Source organism: Suricata suricatta, chromosome 13 (assembly GCF_006229205.1).
Source record: "Suricata suricatta isolate VVHF042 chromosome 13, meerkat_22Aug2017_6uvM2_HiC, whole genome shotgun sequence".
NCBI lineage: Eukaryota > Metazoa > Chordata > Mammalia > Carnivora > Herpestidae > Suricata > Suricata suricatta.
The window spans coordinates 78,857,768-78,885,258 of record NC_043712.1 but is presented as its reverse complement, the minus strand read 5'-3'; the positions used below and the strand labels follow the sequence as shown (position 1 = coordinate 78,885,258).

General features: G+C 47.7%; 1 protein-coding gene across 2 annotated transcripts in view; it reads left to right on the top strand.

Moving 5' to 3' along the window:
- Positions 1 to 7,857: 7,857 nt before the first annotated feature.
- The window catches only part of MAMDC2 (MAM domain containing 2), a 152,936-nt gene continuing 133,302 nt past the window's right edge, over positions 7,858 to 27,491 (top strand). For both annotated transcript variants that reach the window (XM_029920793.1, XM_029920794.1), the window contains exons 1-2: positions 7,858 to 8,379; positions 8,686 to 8,799. In XM_029920793.1, the coding sequence (XP_029776653.1) occupies positions 8,346 to 8,379; positions 8,686 to 8,799 (148 nt within the window). In that variant the 5' untranslated portion in view covers positions 7,858 to 8,345. The remainder of the gene's footprint in view (positions 8,380 to 8,685; positions 8,800 to 27,491) is intronic.

Here is a 27,491-nt window from a genome sequence, read left to right as displayed (position 1 = left end):
ATGCCCATCCCCCTCCCTCTGCTTTCCCCCTCCCTCTACAGCCTTCAGTTTGTTCTCAGCATTCAAAGGTCTCTCATGATTTGCCTCCCTTCTTCTCCTCAACTCTTTTTAATCCTGTCCCTGGGGTCCTAGAGCTGTTTGTGGCCCCATGTTTGACCGAGATTTAGGGGGACAGATTTTTCTGGGTTCCCAACAGCCCAGCCTTTCTCGTGGACCCTGATGGGAATGCACAGGGCCGGGCTGGGACAGGCTCAGATGGCAGGATGCAGGCTGTTTCATTATTGTCTCTCTCTCTCCCTCCAACCCTCAAGGCCTGGTGCCTCCTTTCAGGGGCCAAGTCTTCCCCCTGCAGCCTCCTCTGCCTCTCATGAAAGTGGGCTTCTGAGGGCCTCTCTCCCGTCTCCCCTCCCCTGAGTTTGACAAACGTGCTGCTCTGACCCCAGAAAGCCTACGCGGTTCCCATTCAGACCGTCCCTCCTCTTTCCATTGGCTCCGTCATCTCCAAGCGCATCTGTGCAGTTCATTTGTTTCCATAAATACCCTCCTGGGTGACCCATAGCTTAGATTTAGTCGTTTCCCTTCTAATGATAGGGCTGCAGCCTCAGCCGGCTGCGGATACCAGGGAGGAGGTGCCATTCCACAGCCTCTCCTTCAGCCAGCTTTTACTGTGTGCCTACAGTTAGCCAGGCACACACAGTGGACATCCAGGCAGAACAAGCGTTCTCAGCCCTTGAAATATCAGCTCCCGTTGTGATTAACAGAGACATACACAAAGTCATTGCAATACGGCCTCATATACACTGTGCTCTGTGAGGCCAGGAGGCACAGATGGAGAAGACATTTGAGCCGATCTTTGGAAATGAAGAGTGGGTGGGGTAAATGCACTGCTTTTGTTCTTTTTCATAGCATAAGCACCTGACTTACGCTTTGGTTGCTGAGGGTCGCCATTTCAAAGAGGCATCCACTTCAGAGACTTGAATAGCCATCTTGAATAAACACTTTGCCAGCTGAGAGGTCTAGCTAAAGAGCCAGATCACCTTGCTTCACTAAGTCTCCTTTGTTTTAAAGATCTTGGTTGATTCCGGTAACTGGTCATTTGGGCCACTTGTGTTCTCTCTTGAATTAAATTCCTGCTCTTATATTTTAAATTCCCCAGTCATGAGCCTGCAGGACCCTGGACCCCCACCCTAACCCCAATGAAAGCAGAATCCCAGCCCATGGGTGTTGTGTTTCCCTCCCTGTGACCTCACAGAGGACCCAGGTATGCTGGGTAATTTCCAGGCCTTGTAAGTATTAAGCCTTTGTTTTCTCCCAAAGTTGGCTGATAGTCTTTGCTGAAAGGCATCTTGCGATCATATTAAGAATCACAAGGGTCAGTCCGATGTAACAATGCTTTGGAAAGAAGAGAGGTCTGTGAGAAGCTCATTAGGGCCAAGGTAAGTGCCTCCAGGCATTTCTAGCTGGGCCCATTACCATCCTCTGTAAATTTCACGTTTTTATAAGGACACCAGTCAGACTGTGTCAGGTGCCCTCTCTACTCCAGGGTGACCTCATCTTTACAAATAAAGTCACATTCTGGGATACTGGGAATTAAGACTTCAATATATGACTTCGGGGAGTTGGAGGGCAGAATTCAACCTGTTACAAGGAGTTTCCTAATGGGAGAAGGAGAGGAAGGCATCTGACTCTGAGCAGAAAGAAGAGCACATGAGAACACATGAGGAATGGCCCAGAGGACACAGTCCGGGGCCAGCATGTGCTGGTTGGGGCGTGGATGGTGGCAGTGTGATGGGCTCAGGAATGGAAAGGTGGGCTCGATCCTGATCACAAAGGGCCTTTTCTGTGCAACTCTGGGTACAAACGCTTCACTGGAACAGAGAGAAACTTGCCCTCCTGGTCTCAGGCCCAGCCTAGGAGCAGAGGAAGGAGGTGTGGGGTCCGAGAGCAGGACATTGTACAATGTTTGCCCAAACTTTCCCCGTTTTGGAAGTGTAGACTGGTCAAGAGGGCTTTGGTGGTAGCAAGAGCTAGATTCAGATCTCGGCCCCGCATCCTTGGACAAGTCACTTAAACTCTTTAGGCCTCATTTCTTCTCCCATAAATTGACCATGACACCACCTGGCACATCACAAACACTCAACAAAAGGTGGTAGTATTTTCACTGTGATGACAGCCCCAAGAACGTTGACTTAAAAATAATTCAAAAGATTGCCATCAAACCATAATGAAAGACATCTGACTCTAAGCCAGGGTTCAGAGTAAACTGATGGAACAAAGATTAATGATAGAAAGTATCTATTTAAGTATCTATTCCCTTTTAAATGCCCACTCTAAAGGAAACAGCTGCTTTACCAGTTCCAGTCATTTGAGTGTGATGATTTCAACAGTGGGGCATATATTTTGTAATAACAGGAGATTTGTTAAGAACTGGTTAACATCGGTCCCTCACAGCAGATGAGTCAGACCTGCAGCAGGCACGTGACTGTCCCCAAGGGGTGAGAGGCAGCTGGTGCCAGTCAGGAACCAGGGGACACTGCCAGCCGGCCTTGGGGCAGAGCCCCCAGGTACCTCCTGCAGGAATGCAGTGAAGGTCACTGGCAGGGCAAGCCACAGAGCCTGGAATTGTTTTACCAGCTCATTCTTGACCTGATAGCATGCACTGAGTGGGGCATGTCGGGGTCTAGTGTGGAGAGAGACAACATGAGAGCAAGACCAAGAAAATGCAGAGTGAGAGGCAGAGGTGAGCCTCAGAGTGCCTCACAGAGACTGGAGAGAGGCAGACAGACAGACACAGAGAGAAAGATGAAGATGGAGAGAGGCAGAGACAGACAAAACTCTGGAGCAGAGACAATGGCTTGCATAGATCAGAGGCGATGCAGGAAGCCAGAGAGGAAAACAGATACACAGTAAAACCTTGAGTTGTGAGCAACTTGTTCTGCATGTGTTCCAGAAAACAAGCAAACATTTCTAATAAATTTTAACCTGGTAAACGAGTGATGTCTTGCACATGAGTAGTATGTGACCCTGAACATCACAGGATCACAACCAAGTCGATGGTGCTTGAAATCCACTTTAATATACAAGTGCTTTGGATTACAAGCATGTGTCCAGAACGAATTATGGTCGCAAACCAGGTTTTACTGTATGTAGATATAAAGAGATAAATACAAATATAGATATAGATATAATTTTAAAACCTATAATATGTAATAGAAAGCAACCAAAGTAAAAGATATGATACATAGCTTTACATTGGCACAGGACCTGGAGTATACAAAGTCCTTTCTATGTGCCCAAATACTGACCAATGAGGAATGAGCTTATGACTCCCCATCTTGTCTCCACCTCTTAGAGACACATGACCTTGGGTAAAAGTCAGATTCTTTCTGTCTCCATTTTTTCTTCTCTAGAATGGGACTGGTCACCTGTGTCTGGAAGCAGGGTGCTGAGGCATACCATGCTTGGTCTCCATGGCAGCTCAAGAATTGAATTTAGCCTCCTGTCAAATATGATTCTACCCACTCGGGGATTTACACAGATTCTGTTTTAATTCATTGTCAGTGTTTGAAATTCGGGAGCTATTACATGTATCTCTGGACATTGGGCTTCTTTTGAAAAATTGGGCAAAGTAGGCAGTGTCAGACCCCCATCCCGCCATGGCGACTTGGCCTCAAGCTGGTGCCGGCAATGCCCTGTGGTTGGGGATGCTCCCTCCACCTTCTGTCCCTAAGCCCCCCCCCACCAGCTCAGTCCATTCATTCATGTTACTTCTCTGGCTGATGGAGTGGTTGTTTGTGGGCCTTGCTCTACTTCAGCAGCAGATTTTAGCGAAACGGTCTTTCCATGGGTCAGCCTCCTGTCTATGAGGCAGAGACTGTGTCTTGTCCACCCTGGGTTTCCAGCCCTGGGCACATAGTGGGTACCAGAAAGTGTTTGCTGAAGTGACCATTATGGGGCACTGCAGGAGAGTGATGCAAGGGTGCACCAGGAGCACGGTTTTCTTTTCTTTTTTTTTTTAAATTTTTATATTTATTTATTTTTAAGACAGAAACACAGCATGAGTAGGGGCGGGGCAGAGAGGGAGACAGAATCCAAAGCAGGCATCAGGCTCTGAGCTGTCAGCACAGAGCCCAACGCGGGTCTTGAACCCACTGACCGTGAGATCATGACCTGAGCTGAAGTCGGAAGCTTAACCGACTGAGCCACACAGGCACCCCCCAGATTTATTTCCTCCCGCAGGTGAGCCTGTTCCCTCTAATGCCTGGGTGGCCGGACAGATGGTGACACAGGCTCCTGCGAGGGGTACTGTGTTTCTCCTCCCTCTACTGTGCCCAGGACACCAGAAGACCGGGCCAGATCTCCAGACCCAGGCAGTGCCAGGAAGAGCTGGATCCTTGGTTGAGGGCTCCCCCGAGAGGAGCAGGGAGCAAAGCAGGGCGAGGCCTCGCCAGGCTCTCCGCAGGGACAGGAGCCTTTCCTGCACGTGGTGTCGCGGTGTCAGCAGCCCCTATCAGGAGAGACGGGCTTTTGCAAAGTGCACGTTTGCACGGGAGCATAGCCGGACCGTGTGATCCGGAACGAGCGAACCGACGCTTCTGCGCCTGCGCCCTCGTCTGAGCTGGAGAGAGCGATACCTCCATCTCGCGGGAGTCAGCGAGATCGTTCGAGATGACGCCGGCCCCGGGCCTGGCGTGTCTTCTCCTTGCCTGACACTGCATATTCGTGTCCTCCAGCTGCAGAGACGAACCAGGTGACTTAAAATCGCAGAAAGATTTTTGTCTCCGGGCCCTGGAGGCCAGGAGCGTGCGGGGCTGCACCGGGACAGGATCCGAGCTGCGCCTCTTCCGGCTTCGGGGCGGCTGCGGGGCGGCTGCGGGCCTCCTGGGCCTGGGGCTGCGCCACTCCCATCGCTGCCCGCACCTTCCCTGGGTCTGGGACTCATCTTCTCTCTGGGAAGGGCGTTCGCCCTTGACTTGGGGCCTACTTCATGATCCAGGGCGATCTTACCTCAAGATCCCTCGCTGAATGCCATCTGCAGAGCGCCTTTACTAAAGAAGGTCACATTCACAGCATGACTCTTGGGGGCCTCGCATTCGGCCCGCTCTAATACCTACTGCTTATTGAGCGCTTTCTACAGGCCAGAACATTACATACATTTTTTAATTATTCGATTAAGCTATGCCTTGGAGGAGAGAGTCCTGGGTGGTTCTCACCTGGGGGCCTGTCGTTATTTCTCCAGGTGTTAGGGCAGCGCGTGGCTCCAAGGCTCCACGATCAGAGACCTCAGAGACCCGAAGGAAGTGGGTTAAGCACCTAATTCCCAGGTGTTGTGGATTCCCTCCTGGCTTCTCTCCGTGTGCAGTATCCTTTCCCCAGCCTGCAGCAGGTCTGCGGTGGAACCCAGTGCGCTGCCCGGATCCTCCTTCAAGCAGGGACACGTTGGCCCAGCTGCTGGGATTGCTGTCGTCCAGTGGCCTCCAGCCCTCAGCCCTTTGGGTCGGCCTCAGTGCAGAGAGCCCACCGGGGCAGGTGTGGACCACGTCCAGTGACTGACTGAAGGAGCAGTACCAAGAAGCTGGCCATATTGGCCTAATATGGGTGAGCCACTTTACCTCCAGAGTTCCCTCCAGGATCAGGAGAGGCTCTGGGGGGCCTGGACTTTGATGTCTCCCTCAGCCGAGTCCTACCTCCTCCTCCCTTCCCCATGCTGAGCCCCAGGGCACCACTTAAAGAATGTTTTCAATGTTTATTTACAGAAAGAGAAAATGCACGAGTGGGGGAGGGGCAGACAGGGAAGGAGAGAGAACCCCAAGCAGGCTCCACACTGGCATCTCAGAGCCCCAGGCAGGGCTCGAACTCACAAACTGTGAGATCATGACCTGAGCAAGCCGAAGTCGGACATTTAATCCAGGGGCCTCTGTCCAAACTTACTTTAAAAGGCTCATTAGGGCTTTTTTTCTTTTTAGCAAGAAGCTATTAAATTTCTCAGACCGAAGGTGCCAACTGAATAGACACCTATTCAGGCAGTGTGGGTGTGAGTCATGTGGATTTCCAGGGAAGGGCATTTCAGGCTGAGGGAACAGCCAGTGCAAAGTTCTGGGAGGACAGCTAGCTTGCAGCCGAGGACCAGCTGAGAAGTTCATGTGGCTGGAGGGGAGATGAGGTCAGAGATGTGAGGGAGTGGGCAGGTCTTGTAGGACCCAGCAGGGTTTTGATTTGCTGATTTGGGAAGCTGACACAAGTCTGGAGCCAAGGAATGGCATGGCAGATGGCCCGATGGCCCTGTTGAAAGGCTGCCCCTGACCACTCGGTTAGGAACGGAGGGGAGGCGTGCCAGGCAGAAGAGGCTGGGACACCACCGTTGGGAGCCCCCTGTGGTCTCCCCAGCTAACGACGCCCGTTCAGGTCAGGGCGGTCACTGTGGGACGGAACATGGGTAGCATCTGCTGTGCCTTGAATCCCGAATGGAGGATAACTCTGTGTTTTGTCCTGAGCAACGGGAGGAAAAAGATTCCTTTTTAAAAATTTTTAAAGTTCAAGTTAGTTACCACACAGTGTAGTATTGGTTTAATCGAGATGAAGGTGCAAGTGGAGGGGGGCCTGGGCGGCTCAGCTGGATAAGCTTCAGACCCTCGATTTCAGCTCAGTTCATGATCTCACGGTTGGGGGGTTCCAGCGCTCTCGCGGAGCCTGCTTGGGATTCTCTCTCTCCGTCCCCCCTCCCCCACTCACTCACAAGCTTGCTCTCTCTCTCTTTCTCAAAAAATAAATAAATAAGTAAGTAAATGAACTTTAAAAACAAAATGCAAGGGGAGGCAGGCTCCGGAAGGAACATGAGGTATTCATGTTGGGACCTGTTAAGTATGAGATCTCGCTGTTAAACATCCAAATGAAAATGTTGAGGTGGCAGTGAGCTAGGAGAGGCTGGAGTGTGTGAGCGGCCTGGGCCAGACACACAAACTTGGGAGTCATCAGGCTGTACAATTGGTGTTACTAACTATGATTCTGGATGAAATTACTGAGGGGGAGAGGAGCTCCCCAAGCTCCAGCTTGGGGGCACTCCAGTGTTCAGGGGTCAGACGGCCCAAAAGCAGCAGCACAGGCTACTGGTCAGGAGCTGCCAGGGAAGGACAAGGAAAGCCAGGAGAGTTTGGAAACCAGGGGAAGGCATGTGAACAGGGCTTTGATGGTTGAACAGGAGTTCGTTAGGCCAGGGCTCCTCAAAGCGAGGTCCCAGACTCACAGCCGCACGATCAACATCTGGAAACCTGGCAAGAATGTGCAGAATCTAGGGCCCCACCCCAGGCCTATCAGATCGGAAACTCTGACAGGTGGGGCCCTCCAGGGGATTCTGAAGCACCCCCAAACGTTCTGGAACCACTGCCAATAGGCACAAAATTGCCTGCACAAAACTGCAAAGACCATTAAGAAGGAAAAAAAACAAAGTCCCCACCACTTTCTTTCCTGGAAGAGAAGTTTTTAAAGACGTGCTTGGTGCTTGGTGCTTGGTGCTTGGTGCTCAGAGCGCTCCCTGTAACCCCGTCCTGACATCACCAGCCCCAACCAACCCCCACATGCCAATTTAGAAACCTACTAATTTATCACGGCTCTTTGGAGAGGAGGAATGCCCCCATTTTACAGGACAGAGGGAATGCTGAGCACCAGGCATGCCAGACATTCCACTGCTAAAAAAAGGGGGGGTGGTATTCCCGGCTTAGCATTACTGGGTCGCGAAGCACAGGTCCCGAGATACAAAGCTTATGTCACCAAACAGTTTCCAAGCTTTCCTCTAGGTTTTCCTCGGAGAATTCCACCCTTTTCCATTCTGGGGAGAAGTAGTTAAAATTAGGGCCAGCCTGCAGCCCTGGTGTGCCAGATGCGGGGAAGCTGTCCCCAGAAATAAGCTGGTTCCCACCGCGGAGGGGCGGGGCGGGGCCGGGCGCCTGCTGTCCCTGCCCAGCGGAGGGGCTGCTGGAAGGCCTGCCCCCTCCAAGTATCTGCAAGACGTCTGGTCCCAAGCTTTAAAACCCTGAGCCCAAGCCCTGCATCCCGACCTCTCCTCTCCCGGCCAGTCCTAGCTGGCTTTTCAGAAGTGTGCAATCGTCTCCTTCCCGCCCGGCCCCATCCTCGCCCGGGACCAGCTGTGCGCCGCGCCGGCTGCACTCGGGACGCGGTCCAGGGGCGCTCCCCAGTCAGGCACCCCCAGCTTTCCGCTCCGCTCCCCGAGCCGCTCCGCGTGCACGCCCGGCCTCCCGACTGGTCCCTCCCCGGCTCCCCGGCGCGCCCGCTCCCCTCCCCCGGAGCTGCACCCCCTTCGGGTCGTCCTCCCTCCCCGAAGCGTGACCATGCTGCTAAGGGGCGTCCTCCTGGCGATGCAAGGTAAGTGCAGGGACCCAGGGGGACCCCCGGGGGGCGCTCTCGCGACCCGCTCCCGCAGCCGCGGCTGCCGGCCTGCGGTCCCGGGTCGGGCTAGCCGAGGGCGCCTCGGGATCCTCCCTGCCAGCCAGACCCTCTGGGAAGCCCGGGGTGGTGCCGCGGGTGCGCGCGGGGCCGCGCCTGGGAAGCGCCGCGGGCGGGGAGGGGTAGTGCATTCCCCTCACTTTCACCCCGTCCCCCGCCCCCCGCCCCAGTTGGTGCAGACGCCCCCAGGCCGAGCCCCAACTGCAACTCGTTTTGTGCCTGTAGCCCTGCAGCTCGCGGGAGCCCTGGACCTGCTCGCGGGTTCCTGCGCCTTCGAAGAGAACACCTGTGGCTTCGACTCGGTGCTGCAGTTCCAGCCCTGGTTTTTAAATGAGGAAGGTAAGGGGGCTCCGGAGCCACGCGGGCCCCCGAGCTGAACTTTTCTCCTCGCTGGTTGGCTCTTTCTCAAGGGCAATGCTATCTTGGAGTTAAATCCCCTCCCCCCCCCCGCCCCCCCAGGAAAAGTGTGAGTCACGGATCCTCCTTCCAATCCTCTGCTGTGCGAGGCCGAGGATGACATGGGGGCTGGGACGGCCTTTGTTTACCTGGCCCTTTGGTGGAGGCTCTGAGATTATTGCCCCCCCCTCCCCCCACCTCCCAGCACTTCCTAATGGAAGGGAGAAAGGGGACACGGCCATTGATGGTCACCCGCCAGCTGTGTGCCCGCCGCGGGTCCTCAGCCTCTCTGGTCCTCAGAAGACTCCTTTGTGAGCTGGGAGAGTTGGATTGATGTTAGTTCTGTTCCCACACTGCAGAAGCGGTTCCGTCATTCTGGGATGAGACCTCAATGCTAAGACCTCACAGTTACATCGTGCTTCGGGGTTGGTGCTGATTTCATCCCTGTCCTTCGGTGTGTTTGTAATCAACACTTAGCAAAAGAGGAAACCGAGTCCATGACTATGTGCCTGAGGTCACTGGGCTGGCAGGCGTTGGTTACTGTCTCATCACTACATACTGTTTGGGTTCTGGGGACAGTTTAAATGTGGGTCTTCAGATGTTTCTTCTTACCCTTCATTATATGGTTAAAAAAAGAGAAAAAGAAAAGAAAAGAAAGAAAGAAAGAAAAGAAAGAAAGAGAAAGAAAGAAAAAGGACAGAAAGAAAGAAAAAAGAAAAGAAAAGAAAGAAAAAACAAGCAGTTCTGCAGGCCCGGAGCACACCCTCTCGTTCTTTTTCCCCCACTCCATGAGCCCTGTTGCAGAAGCCTGATGCCCCAGGTCATTTGGATTGGGGAATAGCCTCCTTTTAAAAACACTGCAGCTGAAAGGAGATCAGCTTCCCTCTGAGCTGTCCTCTGTCCCCAGGCGTCCCAGCTGGCTGCCCCTGAGCAGGGTGGAGCCCACAGCCCTGCTTAGCACGCACAGCCGGACACCACCGCTTGCTCGGGGCCCAAGCTTCTGTTGGGCTTCTGTTGGCTTCTTGGACCCTCACAGGTGGGTGAAGTTACCCCGTTTTACAAAGGTGGGCATCTCAGTCTCAGAGTGGTCAAACGGCTGGCCCATGACACCTCGTGTCACTCAGCAGCTGGCCCTGAGCTGTCTAGTTAAGGGGAAGAGCCTCAAGGGAATCTTTATTTATTGCCAGCAGTTGCCAGGTCTTGACTACTGCAGTTTACTTCAGGATCACTGGGGAAAAGCAATTCCTGACTTAGTATCTGAGGGATTCCGACCCGGCTTATGGCCTTGGGAAGGTCTCTCTTGCCTTGCCACGCCACTCTTTCCCTGTTCCTGCTGTGGGCGAAGCAGGTTGAGAGAGCGCTGGACATTGGCCATGTGACGGGCATTATTCCCGAGCGCCGCCAAGCTCCTCAGACTTAAGCTGCATAGGAATTGCCTGGTGTGCGTGTTACACAGGTCGTTGAGCCCCTCCGCCTGAATATCAGTTTCGGGGGGCCTGAGAATTTGCATTTCGAACAAGTTCCCAGGTGCTGCTGCTGGTCTGAAGACCAGGCTTTGAGAACCACGGACCACAGTGTGTTTTTACACACACACATGCACACACACACATGTCCCCCAGTGCTGGTGGCCCCGACAGAGCTGGGACTGAAAGGGCCACTGGCATGATGCTGAGAGCGAAAACCTCCTTAAATCTTGTGCCCTCAACACCCCTCCTGCCTCACCCTAGTTCTGGCCCCAGGTGAAGGAAGTCACCATCACCCCTTGATCCAGGAGGCTCAGTCCAGGAGCCCCCACCCCCAGCAGGGTGGCCCCTCACAGCCGGCTGCGACTGCCGGGTCAGTGGACTTGCCACAGCCGGCCGAGCTTACCCACCTTCCAGGCCCACAGGGACTGCTGGCTTGGACTGCTGCAGTGGCAGTTAAACAGCGCCCCTTCGGGGAAAACAGGAAGATGCTTATAATAGGAAAAGGTGATTATGGTTTAATAGTATAATGGAAGCACTGTTACTTTCCTTCTTGCTTTCTTTCTTGCTTCTAACGGCCACTGCTTTCTGGCTCGGGATCAGGACTACTGGCTTGGCTAGGGGGAAGTTAATTCCTTCTCCTCTGAGCCTTCCAGGCAGAAGAGAAGGGGCAGGGTGGGCCTCAGTGGCTGGAGTGCAATGTTTTCCAAAGGCCAGAACTTGGACGCCACCAAGCACCCTCCGGAGGGGCAGTGAGGTGTGCGCCTGCCAAGAGGCCATCACTAAGAATGTCCGTTATAAACCCATTTCTAGGTTGGGCAATTAAAGGTGATAAAATCGGCAGTTGGGCAAGCTGTTCCCAAGGCTCTCTGCAGGTTTCCTTCATGTTGCGGCAGGAACCCGAGACCGCTTCCCTCCGCCTCTGTGTGTTGGATCCACCATAGAAAGTTGTGGGTTTCAGATACCTTCGCCCACCACTATTTGGGATACAAATGGCACTTTCTGTGTGTCCTCGGTCAGTTGGTTAATTTGCAGTGAGGACACCATCGCTGAAACCCAGTGCAGGGAATTAAGTAGGGAAACACATCTGCGAATTAGAATTTCATCACAGGAAAATCAAATCTGGCCCTTGATGTATCAGGCCCTTGCTCAGAATGTCTCTTCGCTGCCCCCAAATTGTATTAGGTCTGCTCTTTTGGTGTATTTCCAGCATTAGGTCTCTTAAGAGTCTCCAATAGCAATTCCTGTCTCTAGTTCATAGCCATCTTGAAATATGCTTGACCTCCACTGGGCACAGGATGGCTGAGTTTTGACCAGGTTGTTGGTTGGATTGTGTACCACAGTGGAGAGCGCCCCCAGAACCGAGGGTGGGGGGGTGCACTGGCGCTGGTGACTAGCTGCTGCAGTCCAGCCTCATCTGCTTTCTAGATTGGCCAATGGTTGCCCAATTCTTTTAAATTTCCCTCTAGGCTTTTTGGAGAATATTTTTATTTCCTCTAATTTGTCAAGGGAAGTGAGATTATGTTAGACTCAAATTGGAAAGTGAGATTATGTTAAACTCAAATTGGAATTCACTTCCATATTTTAGGTTTTGAATTAAGTCCAGGAAAGAAGAGATCTAGTTAATCCTATAAAAATCCTTATTCCTTCATTCATCCTGTTTAAAAAAAAAAACAACTTGTTTATTCATTCACAGTTCAGAGAATACTGGGAGCTCTTTGGACTGTGGTCCTCAGGTGAAATTGAGACTGTTGGTCCCATTTTCCCAGTGCCAGCTGTGGGGGCAGAAGCCCTTTGGCGGGGGATTCTTGGAGCCCAGTACATTGGCCTCATACTGGAAGAATCACAACCAAGTGAGTCATCAGGTGACTTTTGGCTCGACTCTAGGCTTTGGACACCTTGGCTTAGCATTTTTAACTTAACTCTATAAGGAAGCCATTGGAGGAACTGAGGGGGAGGGGGAGGTAAAAACCCAATCCAGGTACCACTCCTTAACTGGAAGCTGGGAACACCAAGCCCCGTGGAAGAGGAAGGCAGATAAATGTGTTAGGCAAAGGGGAGATAAACAAGGAAATTCAAAGTGTTTGTAGGGAACGCATCTTTTGCACAACAGTGGGGGTCAGGGTTCGAGAAATTGCCTAATAGGGAAGACTGTGGATGGTATTTGTGCCTCAGAGCGAGTGATGCTATCTGAGACAGGAAGGCGGGCTACAAGGTTTGGCATTACCAGGGGGTGGTGTGGGGGATGCGGTAGAGCGGGCTGACATCACATTATAAGTATGCGCATATGTCTTTCTGATGCCCCCGCTCTTTATCCAAACCATTTTTTCTCTCTTAAAGACATTTGCAGTTACTTTGGCCATCTGGGTTTCAGTTCTGTGCTCTGTCATGTGCCACTTATTATTAAAAGTGATAAATCCCACCTGATACTCCAGCTACAGACAAAAGTCTGGCTGGGATCCCAAGTGGCCTTCTTGGAAGAGGGAGACTAGTCCTCCCTTCCTGTGAATTACAGCTCTTTTCCTGACTCTGGGGGAATCGCCTCGGCATCCCCCCCTCCCCGACGCTACAAGTTCATCAGGCGGTTTCTGCCCCCATGGGCCTGCTTGGACCCAGGTTGCCCTTGCCTGTCGGTCTCTCAGTGCCCTCTAAGGAGAAACACACCATCAGGCTGTGTCCAGAGACTGGAAAGCAGCACAAGTCTGGGGTATTCCTTGGATCTCCCTTGGAGGGACAGCCAATCCCAGGAAATGGCCAGGTTACTCCCTGGGGCTGCCCTGGCTGATGCTGCTCTCAGGTTGACCATAGCTGCTGTGTGCTGTGCCTGAGCCCAGGTGGCTCCGCCCTGGCCCTGGCCAGCATCCTAGATCTAGAATTGGGCTTCGGAAGTCCTCCAGTGCAACCTCCTCATCTTACGGAGGAGCACACTGGGGCCCAGACAGCCTACCAGCCGTGGTCATGGCCCAAGGCCACATCACGGGGGACAAGGCCTCATTTCCTTGGCTCGCCGCTGGTTCTTTGCTCCAGCCTTGCTGCACCTTTCCATGGGTCCTGGACCCTAGAGCTTTGGTGTATTAATGAGAACATGTTGGAAAGTCTTCATCAGAGAATTAAATGAAAATATGGAAGAACATGGGCTCCAAAGGCACAGTGCTTTTGGCCTACCAAACCCGTAACCAGCAACAAGTTATGCCCTCCTGTGTTTTGATTCACTCTTTCAGAGGGCCTGAAAAGGGCCTGGCATATAGGCGATGCTCAGTGCATATTTGTTGAATGGATAAATTTACTGGATGAAGAAATCTAGTATCGGATGATTGAAAAGCCCTTATACTTTTCGTCTGTGCTCATGCCTCATTCTGCCCCTTCAAAGGTAATTCTTCATCTGTCTGATTGATGGCTGTAGAGTCTTTTATGAGCGTCCTAGCCAAACTGATCTCTCATCCCCTAAGCCCTTGGGCAGGTCCCTAACCCTTGGCCTCATTATCAATGAGTCTGGGTTCTCAGGTTCTCTTACTTGGCTTCTCAGCTTGGGATTTAACCTGCCTGGACTGGTTATATCTGCCTGCTCCTCCCTACCTTGACTGACTTTTTTGGACCCAGGCTCTGACAGGCCACGCCCCTCCTATCAAGGTCAACACCTCATCTGGGTTTTGGCCCTATTCAAATTAGACTTGCCCAACAGGAAGTGGCCACCCAGCTCCTACCCTCATTCTTCACGAGGCACCTTAGGAGTTTTAGGATGCTTCTGCTCTCATAGTTTCACAAGTCAGCTGTGGTCACCATATGTTGGGAGGAAAGAAAGAGTCCCTCGTCATAGGACTTTCTGCTTTCATTGCCTCCTTCAAATCCCCGAGCATACGGTCAACATGCTTTGTGACTTGCATCTTGGCATATAGCATTTATAAAAACTTCTGGTTCTTAAAATAGCACAACCTCCTTGCTAGGTCACCCCAGCAGTAGACCTACTTCTATCTCTTATTAAATAATATTTGAATTTTAAGAATTTAAGTGAATCCCCATTACGTCAATATAAGAGATGGGTATCTTGATACACACGACCAGTAGGTAGTTACACGTCTTGGCATCTTGGTTGTTCAAGCCTGATTTTCACATCTGCCAAAAAATATATATAATTTTATATCATATCTGTATATATCAAGTATGTCTATATATATCATATATATGAGAAATATCAATAATTACCAGTAATATATATGAGATACCTACAGGAAGAAGGTAGTGCTTAACACAGATGAACATATTGCTAATGTTAAATGAGGAAGTTATTTAAAAGCGAGGAGCTTTCACAGTAGATCAGAAATTTCTTGGGGCACATGGGTGGCTCAGTCAGTTAAGTGTCTGACTTCGGCTCAGGTCATGATCTTGCAGTTTGTGGGTTCTAGCCCTGCATAAGGCAGAGCCTGGAGCCTGCTTCGGATTCTGTGTCTCCCTCTCTCTCTGCCCCTCTGCTCATACTCTGTCTCTCTTTATCTCTCAAAAATGAATAAACATTAAAAAAATTTTTTTAAAGAAATTTCTGTTGTATCCATGAGGACACACCTAGCTAAGCAAAGCATAATGTCTTACGTAATGTCAGCAAAGCATTCCCAACAAAATTAAGAATTTATAGAATATTCTCATACCTATGTATTAAGCCATCCAGTTAGGTCCCCAACCCTAACTGAATGTTAAAATCACCTAAAAATTTCTTTAAAAACTCTTGTGTCAAGGTGCTACCCCAAGAGATTCTGATTTATATGACCAGAAATAGGACCAGACCTGGCACTGTTAATAAATAAACATTACCAAATGAACAAACCCCCTAGGTGATTCTCCTATGTGCCCAGGGTTGAGGATAATGCTTTGGAAGGACGACTGCCCACCCCTCCAGATGTGAGAAAAAAGAAATGCCCTCTTGTTAAGAATCCTTTGATTCCAGGGCACCTGCGTGTCTCAGTTGAATGTCTGACTCTTGATTTAGGCTCAGGTCATGATCTCACATTTCATGGGTTCAAGCCCCACCTTGGCCTCTGCACTGAACGCTCAGAGTCTACTTGGGATTATCTCCCTTCTCTCTCTGCCCCTTCGACTCATGCTGTCTCTCTCTCTCTCAAAATAAATAAAACTTAAAAAAAAGAATCCTTTGATTATCAGTTGCCAGGACAAAGTGCACAGTGCCTAGAGTGACACTCAAGGCTCCCCGTGATTTGTCCCAAATCCTAAATCTGTTCCTTTCCCTCCCATTAATCCCTAATGTGCTGTTAACACCCTCTTTTCTTTCTTGGCTTTTTCTCCATTTGCATTGTTCTCCATGTCTGTATTCTGCTTTTTTATTCCCCTGCTCCATCCTGGCCTGTTGAAATCCTACTCTTCGCTATGCCTCAAGGTCCAGCTTTTTTTTTTTTTTTAAGTTTATTCATTTATTTTAAGAGAGAATGAGAGAGACAGGGAGGGGCAGAGAGAGAAATTGGACAGAATCCCAAGCAGGCTCTGTGCTGACAGCCCCGGTATGGGGCTCTATCTCACCAACCGTGAGATCATGACCTGAGCTGAAATCAAGAGCTAGATGCTTAACTAGCCCCAAGGTCCTCCTCTTTCTTGAAACATTCCCTGGGTTTCCCCGGTAGGTGAACGTCTTCCTTCCCCGCCTTCCCCTGGCCCTCTTCACTTCCCACTGTGTGTCTTCTCCTTAGCCCCTCCTTGTCAGGATCCCTACTCCTTCACCTGGCCAGGGCCTTACATCTTTGAGAACAGGGATCACATCTTCTCCATAATGCCCGACAAACAGCATGTGGTATCAGCAAACACTTCACATTTAATCAATCTCTAAAGCCCTTGTTGAGATTGATAGGAAAAAAAAAGACAACCCTTGACATTTTCCCCTGTGTTAAAAGAGGTTGTGTTTAATAATCCTACTGTAGGCCTTCAAGGACTTTGGAGGCAGGTGGTTTAATTTCCAAGTGTAACAGGGAAGTAGTGTTTCAGCTTGCCTCGCCTGCAGGTGGTCTCTTCCATCTCTGACATGCCAAGGGACAAATAGCCCTTGGATTATTGACTCATCAGAGCTACCTAAGGCCCTTGATCCTCTGTCATCAGAAACAATCACAATGCAACCTTGAGAATGACCCTGCTCCGTCTATAAAGTAATTTTAGCAGAAGATTATCAGACTTTGAGCTAGCTTTTGAGAGCTGTTTTTTCAAAGGAACTCAAATGTAAGACACCAAGAGTAGCGGCCCTGATGGATAAAAGCAGGTAGAGGTATTTGTCTGCTCTTCGAAGAAGCCCTTGCATATGGATGTGGCCAATGAGGAAACCAAAGGATTGGGCTTGTGATTTAGTGAGATCTGTCAGAATATTTGCATCCTCTACTTTGCTAATAAGTGGTTTGTGTTTGGGGGGGATTCTGAGGCAAAGAATAAGATAACACAACTAAACAAAATGTACCATAACTTTATAGTGTCATGAATGAATCATACATTTTACAGAAGAAGCATCTAAGAATATCCATTCTACCAATGTGCATTTGAGTGCCTACAATCCATCAGGCATTATATTAGTAGTTGGAGTACATAGAGAACAGGAAGCACATACATGGTCATGGTCCCTGCCCTTGGCAGCCATCGACCAATAGGAGGAGGCACAAATCTGTAATTATGGTAGGGAGCAAACAGAACTGGTCACTAGTTAAGGATCTTCATTGTAAACAGCATAAGTTTGCTATTTAAATTAAGCAGAGAAGTTTATTGGAACGGTATCAGCTTTCAGAATCAATGGAAAGTCTAGAGAGCTATATTTGGGCAAGAATAACGAGTACAAAGTGTAGGCAAGACCCTTCTGCAGGAACCATTTGTGTGACTTTGTTACTGGTCTGCTGGACCTGCCTGTTCATTATCCCTGTGGACAGTGCATACTGAAGTGGCCTCCTAACCAATCTGGTAGCTGTGAGGAAGGTCGGTTTGAGGGAGATAAGACTGGCAATGTGGAGGCTCAGTAGGGGACAGTCCAGTGGATCAGCTGAGAGAATATCCAGGTTGAGGTCTTTGATGCAAGAATCTGAAGGTCAGGTACAACCTGGGCAGGACTATGGCCTTGAGAATCTTCAACGTGAAGACAGCAGTTGAAATCTTGAGCAGGGACGAGTCCGTCCAAGGAGCACCATCTCAAGGTGGAGCCTTGACCTCACTGTGAAGATTAGGCATCCAGAGGGGGTGATGGAATGAGAAATACAGGAGGGACCAGGTGTGTGTGGAGAGAATTGGGGAAGTACAGGTCACCGGAAGCCAAAGCAGTTCGAAGTTTCAAGAGGAGCATGTGACCGCCAGGGCCCAGGGCAGCACAGAGGTATGCACAGAGGACTTAACCTGTTGGACTTGACTTTGTGGTTTCCAGGGAATGAGGAGGACAGACCAGAATACCCTGGTGGAAGCATGAGGGGAAAGTGCAGACAGCAGAGAATTCTTGGCAAAGAAATTTGGGTGTTCTCCTTTTCTTAGAGGGAGGTTCAGCCGGACCTACCAAGAAACTTGAGATAAAAGGCTTTTGTCTTTATTTTGTTTTGCTTTTTTTTAATTTTATTTTTTAGGAAGGGGAGCCTTGAGTTAGTTTATGGAGTAAGGGGAAAGGGCCAGCAAGAAAAAAAGTCTGTGGAGAAAGGAGGCTGTCCTCACTAGCTCTGCATTAGACTCAATTTCCACTTGAATAATTCAGACATGTCAAGAATACACAAATCTCACAGACCCATGCAATCCAGCAGCCGTCCATGAAATGGCCCAGTAACACTTGAGTGTCAGTTTCAAAAAGCAGAACATCTTATTTCTACTGTAACTGCAGAGGATGAAGGAGATTGGGCTGAATCTGTCGTACTTATGATGCATCCTGGAACCGACTTAGTAAAAACCGAAAGCAAACCTTTCATAAGTATTAGGCGATCCTTTACGTACAAGGAAATTTTAATGGCAACGTATATTCTATTTCTTTTGAAGAGTGGTTCCTGGTGACAAGTGTGACGTGAAACCTGATGAAATAGTTATACAGCAGCTTCTCACACAGGCTCTGTGACCCACAGGTAGCATTTCATGGCGCGTGCAAGGGACATTTGTTGTCCTTATCTCTGACCTGCACAACAGTCCTGGGGGTGGATATTATCAGTGACTGCCATATTATGCAGATGAGAAAGAATGAGATACGGAGAGATTAAGGTAACAGGCCCAGGGCAGCACACTGGAGAGTCAGGATAATGACCCCAGCCCACCTTGCTGCCACAACTTGAGCTGCGCTTGGCCCTGGGCTCCCTCCCATCCGTGAGTAGGAGATGCCTTTGTACTTGCAGAGGTCAAACCCAAGGAGGACTGACCTGCAAGATTTACGCTTCTCTGGAAAGATTGGGAAACCCATGCAAAATATCGACAAGGTCCTCATGTCCCAGCTCTGAGGTCCTGGGCCCCCACCACATCCAGTGCACCTGCCCTGCGGTGGTGACCTTGGGAATCAAGCAGGCATCAAGCAGAGAGAGGAAACGTGATTTTCCTCATTTTTGTTCACAACAGATGAAAGTTTACTTTTGGAACTATTTTAAGGATTCTTTTGTCAGTCCTCTGCATAATCTTGGCAGAGAACTTGGGGAAAAATTTATAGCTTGACCTAAGATACTTTGGCAGTCCTAAGGAGTACTCCTAAACTTCGAATTCATCCATTCCGACAGTGAAAGAATCAGAAGAGTGCATAGATAAATGTGTTTTGGCAAGCCAGTTGCCTTTCCAAACAAGAAGTTCGATGCTTACTCTTTCTCTTACTTTAACAGAATGGCAGTGTTGCTATACAGCAGCGTGACACGGAACTAGCGCCATGCTTAGAAAAATTTCCATTCCTTATTTGACAAACTTCTGCTTCACTGCCAAGGAGAACTGAAGTGTTATTTGGGGCCATGCTTATAAATGAAGATGACTTTAATATGTTTAACTTCACCGAGAAGCTACCTTCTCTGCTTACTAATATTTTATGACTAAGACCACCTTGTCTGGAACTATAACTTAAGATTTCTTTTCTTAAGCTTCTGCGGATTTCTTCTATATTTGTGACTTTATTAAAAATAGATAATAGAGTAGAGAATTTTTCGTTGAAAGGTGTTAGGACCATGTATTAGTGCATTTTAAAATAGAAGCTTTATGGAAACCCCTTGGTGTCCCATTACAAATCCTGAATCTGAAATCACACCTTTGTTCCCAAAGATGGTTTCCTTTTTCCACAAATTCTGATGAGGACAACCGGAGTTAAACACTGATATCTTTTTCTTTTTTTTTTTTTTTTAAGAATCAACAATGGGGAGCAGACTGTTTTGAACTCACATTTGATACTTAGGAATAGCTGGGGGGAAAAAAACCCAAATGCTTCCTAGGTTATAGATTGGCTCTGCAGATTTTCATCTTTGTTGTCAATGTAAAAGTCAACAAATTACCTATACATAGCTCTCTGTTAAATATTGTATAATAAAAGAGAAACCATGTTGGAGAGTACATATCTAAAGGTGCATAGTAGAGGGACACCTGGGTGGCTCAGTCAGTTAAGCATCTGACTTCGGCTCAGGTCATGATCTCATGATTTGTGAGTTCGAGCCCCACATCAGGTTCTGAGCTGACAGCTAGCTCAGAGCCTGGAGGCCACTTTGGATTCTGTGTCTCCCTCTCTCTCTCTCTCTGCCCCTCCCTGTTCACGCTCTGTCTCTCTCTCCTTCAAAAATAAATAAACATTAAAAAATATTTATAAAAAGAAAATAAAGATGCATAGTATTGACATGAAGTGTGATTCATTTTAAATCTTGGGCTTGTGGACTAGGACCTCTTTGCTCTCTACATACGTGTGCTTTAAAGAGTGCTGAGTTTAAAAGGCCACTCTGGCTGTTGTAGAACATAAACTCCAGGCTTTTAGACCACGCCCCCATTTAAAGAATGCATTCAGTAGTTACCAACAATGTCATGTTCATGTTTGAGCCAAGTGGACCTCTTATCAGTCAGGTATGGTACCAAGCATCTTTTAAGAGAGAAAATAAAGGGAAACTATCTGTCTGACAGCTCGAAGTGGACAGACAGTTCATTTGCTAAGAAAGTTTCTCTGTCCCTCCGAAATTATGTCAAGCCCCTGCCTCTGACAAACTCAGCTACTTACAAATAAAAATTGCTGGAAGATGAACAGGGTGTAAAATCATTTATAATTTTAATTAGCTCCATTCATTTATCATTTTGGCTATCAGGAAGTCATTCATAATTTTGCGATGGTGTCCCTGTCATAAAATAAGTTTAGACACATTTATGAAGGACATCTTGCTGAGCATAATATTAGCCTAGTAGTCTAAGAATTCTTAGAAAATTAATGGGTCTTGGAAAAACAGAGAATATTCACTATCATCCTGTTCAAATGTGCAGTCAATCACGGTCATGGACAAAAGACACCGCATTTGAACCTCAAGTGATTTAAAAACTTTCCTGGGAGACGTTTGACAAAGGTAGCAAAAAAGAGAGAACTGCAAGAATTCAGAGTTCCAATCTCCTTTTAGTTTCCATCACCAACCCTGGGCGCATTCCAGAATGACTTGCCCACATCGCACTACCTTTAGCTGGGCGCTGAGGATGATGCCTGGCATATTTTATTTAAGTATTTTGAGAATGGACACATCAGTGATCATTTTTTTATGTTTATCCTTAAATCTCATTTCAGAGTCGCTAAAAAAAAAAAAACAGTCCTCAAAGACCAAAGTGGTATTTGCAATGACTTACTGAGCACTGGCTGATTGTGACGGCACTGGGTCAGAAAACCTAGAAGAAAAATGAATAATGAATTATTTTATATAACATTTATTCAGCAATTATTATGGATGTCACTCATGTATAATCTCATTGACTTTTTATAAAGATGCAATGAGGAAAACACTCACTACAGATGAGAAAAGTGGGGTTTATAGATTTTTTTTAACATTCCCAAAGTCATGGAACAAACCATTGATGGGGCCTGAATATTAACCTGCATATGTCTCCACGGACTAAGAAAATAGCCATTCTGCTATTTTAGTTTTGTTTTCCCACTCTCCCTTGGCATGATGTCTTAAAGGATCTTTGTAATAGAGATGATAATAGTAGTTACAGTAGTAGGTAACTCTTATGGAGTAATTTCCCTCGTTTATTGGCCGTTCCATATGTGTGATGTTATTTAATTCTCCCAACATCTCATTGAGTTGAATCTTATTTTCATCTTCATTTGAGGGTAGAGGAAAGCGAGGCATACAGAAGTAATATAAGTTTCAGGTCACAGACACCCTGGGTGGCAGGGCTTTCCATTGACACAGTACAGAGCCTGACGTGGGCTCCAGCTCACAAACCGTGAGATCATGAATTGAGCCGAAGTCAAGAGGTGGACACTTAACCAACTGAGCCACCCAGGGGCCCCTCTAAGAGATTTTCTGGCCGTAGCCTGTGTTCTTTGAACGATATAGCAATTACAGTATTCACTTGTTTTCACTACGCTTTGAGGCAAGACACGTTTCCACTTGAGTTCTGATGTGAGTAACTAAGAGAACCAAGTAAGGACATTATTTCTTCTAGCTTCTTCCATACACAAGGGCCCTACTACCAAGTAAATTCTAATTTGAGGAAATACAAAATTAATCTTTTCCTGTAAAATGGCATGGGGCCCTGGGACAACAGAAGAATTCCTGCCTGGTTCCAAGTTCTAAATGAGATTATTCTGGGAGCTTCTATGAGAGTCTGTCACTCACAGCATCCCCATGACCGCCCTTGCACTCTCTGGACAGATTCCAGCAGAACTTGTGTTTCTTGATAACCTTGTTTGTCTTGTTCTGAAAATGAGTCAAGTATCCTCCTGCAAAAAAAAAAAAAAAAAAAAAAAAAAAGGCAGGAAGGAAGGAAGGTAGAAAAAAGAAAAACGTAATAATTGCTTGCTTGATGTACACAAAAAAGACATTAGGGACCCAAATTGGTGGAGATATATGCAGGAGATAGCATACAAGCTGAGGGACAATGAGATCTTTGGGATAAAGGCTCATCTTCCTCTCTCTCTCTTTTCACTCCATAGTGGGTGATGTCTGATGACCCCAGGGATATGAACATGCATCACTCATTTAATTCTAACAACAACCCAATGAGTCTTAACAGGCAAAGACTCTGTGGGTTAGAGAGTTTAACTTATCCCAGGTCTATTCCGTGGGATGGGAACATGTGTTTTAAGACACCGCGAGATAATGAGTGTCTGTGGCCTGTTATGCGGAGTGATACTTTAGCTTAATTTTATTCATTTGACACCTGCTTACTTGTGCTAGGCAAGGACGAATACAGGTGCTCTCCCTCGGGATCCTTGTCGATGTACTAGAAGAAATCAGATAGATGAACAGTATCTATTTCATCTCTCATTGAGACTAGCGCCTAGCAAGGAAGATGTAAAGGGTCCTGGGAGTTCAGAGGCTAATGAGAGCTGGCAAGGATGGGACTGAGTGGGTGAGAGGAGGCTTCTTGATGATCCTTGAAACACGGTGGGATGTGACCAAGGAGGCACGACTCTTAGGTGACGTCAAGTGTCAGGAGCGGGAGGGGACAAGGCAGGAAGCGGGAAAACAAGGGACCTGATTTAGAAGAAGTGTGCAGTGTCTTCCAACGGGTGAGTTGGATGCAGAAGGAAAAGGGCGTTAGTAAACCTGGTATTTGTCTCTTTGCCTCAAGCCATGCGCATGCGCACAATGACCAGAGCGCTCTTAATCTTGTTTGAATTTGGAGCCTTGGTCGCAAGCAGTGAGGACGGTTGCCTTACAGGACCGCTGCACAGCATAGTCCCGGATCACAGCGGTTCTTGCCCAGGCTCAGAGAGGAAGCAGACGTTACAGACGGCTGAATGCAAGCTGAGGACGGCAGTGGACAGCCACCGTTACCACTCTTTGGGCTCTGCATCCTGTCACTTTGGGCAATAACTGACCCCTTGATAAAGCCTTCTAACTCAGCTAGAGAAAGGCCTGCTTTTCAATCTTGAGTTTTGACAACATAAAAAGTAAAATCATGAGTAGCCAGCAGTAAAAGCCTAGCCCTAGATCAGTGGTTCTGTATCTGTCTACTAACATGCCTCTCAGACACCGTGCTGAGGGTCAGTATTCAACTCTTAAATGATTAGTCACTTGCTTCTGCAGAGCCGTAATAATATAGTATGGAAAAGTACTTATCAATCAGAACCTCAGCCTTGGTATGGTAACAACGACCATTAGTTACTGTGTTATGGATGCCACACCCATGTTATCTCTAAACCTCCTGATAGCTTTGTAGGATTTCTACCTGTCTCCATTTTAAAGGTGTAGCACCTGATAACCCGCAAGATTCCTCAGTGTGCCCCAGGTCACACAGCCAGAGGAGGGGCTGGTGGGATCCACATATGTCTGCCCGGAAACCAGTGCCTGCTCACTGGGCACCCTCCAGGAGTGAATAGGATTCCAACCCTTCCTGTGTTGACTCTTGACAAACTTTTCACCTCAACCAGCCTTTTGGCCTCTTTGTCTTTGCCATCATCCCTCTGCAACAACTCTCCTAATCTCCCTTGAGCCTGGGAATCGTTTTGTGTCCCCTAGCACTTGGCTTCATCATAGTAGGCATTTGGTCAGGGTTTATTGAACTCTTCCTGTTTACCTCACCTTGCATGATGCCATCCCTCTTTCCTTCTAGTCCTCCATGACTTGCTCTTCCATGCTGGAAACTACTCTGTTCCTCATTCGTTCTGGGAACCAACCACCATTATCAAAAGGCCATTACCATATCCTACTTCCCAAACCAGCTTTGATAAAGTCGAAATGAAGAGAAAGCTCCCACACTCTATTCCATTCCTTAGGTACTCAAAACTTGAAGGGTAGATTTTTCCAGGGACTGTGTAGTGTGGCTCACTGCTCTGTGAACTCAAAGAGATGCTAACAGAGCTAAGATCAAGGCCACGTCCCCATGTAGCCTGCACCACCATGCCTGGTAGCCAACTTGCAAGTATACCTTGATTCACTGGTAAATGAAGTAGGTGAGGTGTGTGGTTCCCAAGCCTAGGACCGTCTTCCCTAGACCTTCACCTCCTAGCTGTCCCCTCTCATTATCCCAGCCTCGGCTCAAACGTTGCCTCCTTCCCCGAGCACCCTGTCTCAAGTCTGACCTCCTCATGGTCGCTACCACATCGCCGTATTTTCATTGTCTCTAGAGCACGGTGGCTCTGATAGTTTTCTTGTGTATTTAATTGCACATCTATCATCTGTCAACTCCGTTAAACCACAAGCTTTGTGGACAGCAAGGAACCTGTCTCTCATGTGTCACTCTGGACTCCCCTGTGCTCAGCACAGTGTGTGCTGCCTGAAAGACACTCAGTGACTATGTGATGAATGGATGAACAAATCTTAGTCACTGCGAAGATGTTGTCTTAGAAATGCATGAAGCCCAAATGCATGAAGGATTGTTGACTGAAAAGAAATACCAGATGAGCCCAAGCATCACAGAGACCCCTCCAGAGGTGATGTCTTTTCCTCAAGGACATGCTTGGGCAGACGCATCAGATAGAGAAAGTGAATTTTTCAGTTACACTTTGGCTCCGCCGTGATGGTGTCACCAGCTGTCACTTTGTCTTGCTGACTTGAGTGAGTGTCCCCTGGGAGAGCAGGGATGTATTACCAGACTTGGGATGTTGTTTTCTTCTTTTGACAAATGTAGAAAGCAATTTCCTACAACAAAGAGAAGATATATAACATTTAGAAACAAAATTCTAAGACGCTGCCCCAACATGAGTAAGAAGGTGTGAGTGTGCGCTTGTGAAGTGTAAATTCGCAGCTAGTCTGTGGTCTTGAGTGATTTTTCAGAAAATTGGCTGCTTCCTCCTCCTGTGGGTTGTGCGTGAATTATTCAAACACTTGTCTCAATTTTCTTCTCTTCTCCTAAGATAAACCAAGCTGATACCTGACATCCACTATGGCAATCAAACCCCAGATCACGTGGAAAACATTCTCCCTTATCACAGATTTTTCTTTCACACTGCCAATGACACAGAACCCAGCATGGGGCTCTTGAAGCCATTTGAAAAGAAATTGCCAGATTACAGGTGTGAGTGTCTGGTTATAATTCTCACGTGTTCTTGTGAAAATGTACGTAACATGTTGCATTTCTGAACCCTTCTCTCTGTGGAGGTATGTGATGGCCAGTGTCATTACCAAGACTTTACACCTGTGTTCCCCAGGCCCACTTAGACCCACAGCCGTCATTTATCGTGAGTTCCTGCGTGCGCTGCCCACGTTAACTTAGTCCCGTCACACAATCACCCTCTGGAGTGGGTGGCGTTTCCTCCAGTTCCCAGATGAGACGGAAGTCTCCTATGGTTAAATGGTCTGCCTGGTGTCACCCAGCTAGAAGTGGCAGAGATGGAGTGAGAAGACTTATCATGGCATCTGTCCTACCTCTCAGCCCTGTAGAAGCGCTGTCATTAGGGGCGCCTGGAGGCTTAGTCTTTGGGGCCTCAGACTTCAGCTCAGGTCATGGTCTCATGGTACGTGAGTTCGAGCCCTGCGTAGGGCTCTGTGCTGACAGCTCAGAGCCTGGAACCTGCTTCGGATTTTGTGTCTCCCATTCTCTCTCTACCTCTCCCCCATTCAAGCTCTTTCTCTCTCCCCTTCGAAAATAAATAAACGTTAAAAAAAATAGAAGCACTATCATTATTTTTTTAACCCCTTTTAAATCGCTTAACCCTCTTTCATTTTATTGGTCTTATTTAAGGACATAACTTTTTCCCTCCAGTCATGCCATGATTCTAGAAGGTACCTCCACATTGGTTCCTTCTCTTAATCCCCTATATGCTTTTGCAAAGTGCTCTGCACATAATCGATCGGTCTGAGACAAGGCGAAGGCAAGTGAGGCACTCACGTTGTGTGCACACATTAACAAGACACCAAAAAAGCCACTCATCAAGATATATAATATTTGTTGGTGGTGGTTTATTTAATTATCATTTTATTAAATAAAATAAAATTTACCTTTTGACCTCCTTCCCCTCACCCTCTGCCTCTGGCAAACACTAATCTGTTCTCTGTGTTTGTGAACTTGGTTTTCTGTTGTTTGTTTTTTAAGACTTCACATATAAATGAGATCACAAGGTATTTGTTTTTCTCTGACTTGTTTCACTTAATGCTCTCACATTTCATCCATGTTGTTGCAAATGGCAAGGGTTCATTCTCTTTTATGGATGAATAATATTCCATTGTATATATACATACCATAATCTGTGTACATATTTATTCACACATATATACATATATAATGTTTCATTATGTATACACTTCATAACTTCTTTATTCATTCATCTATTGATGGACACGTGGGTTGCTTCCATAATTTGGCTACTGTAAATAATGCTGTGATAAACATAGGGGTGTATGTATCTTTTTGAGTTAGCCTTTTTGCTTTCTTTGGATAAATACCCAGAAGTGGAAATACGGGATCATATGGTATTTCTATTTTTATTTGATTTTTTTGTTATTTTCTGTTTTATTTGAAAGAGATAAAGTGTGTGTGCGTGTGCGCATGAGTAGGAGAGAGACTGAGGGGGGGGGAGAGAGAGAGAGAGAGAGAGAGAGAGAGAGAGAGAGAGAGAGAGAGAAAGAGACAGAAAGAGACAGAAAGGGAAACCCAAGCAGTCTCACTGAGCCCAACATGAGGTTTGATCCCACGACCCTGGGATCATGACCTGAGCCAAAATCAAGAATTGGACACTCAACCGATTGAGCTACCCAGGAGCCCCTGGTATTTCTATTTTTAATTTTCTGAGGAACCGCCATACTGTTTTCCACAGTGGCTGCACCAGAGTGCATTCCCCCAACAATGCACAAGCGTTCCCTTTGCTCGCATCCACACTGACACTTGTATCTTTTCTCTTAGAGAGGAGTCATTCTAACAGGTGTGAGGTGATACCTCATTGTGGTTTTGATTTGCAGTTCCCTGATGATTAATGGCATCAAGCATCTTTTTTAATGTCTCTATTGGCTATCTGCACATCTTCTTTAGGGAAATGTCTATTTTAAAAATATAAAAGTAATACAGAAATTCTATAGTGAACAAAATATCAAAATTCTCAATATAAATACTCTCTGCCCTTGCACTTGGCCTTTCTTGCCT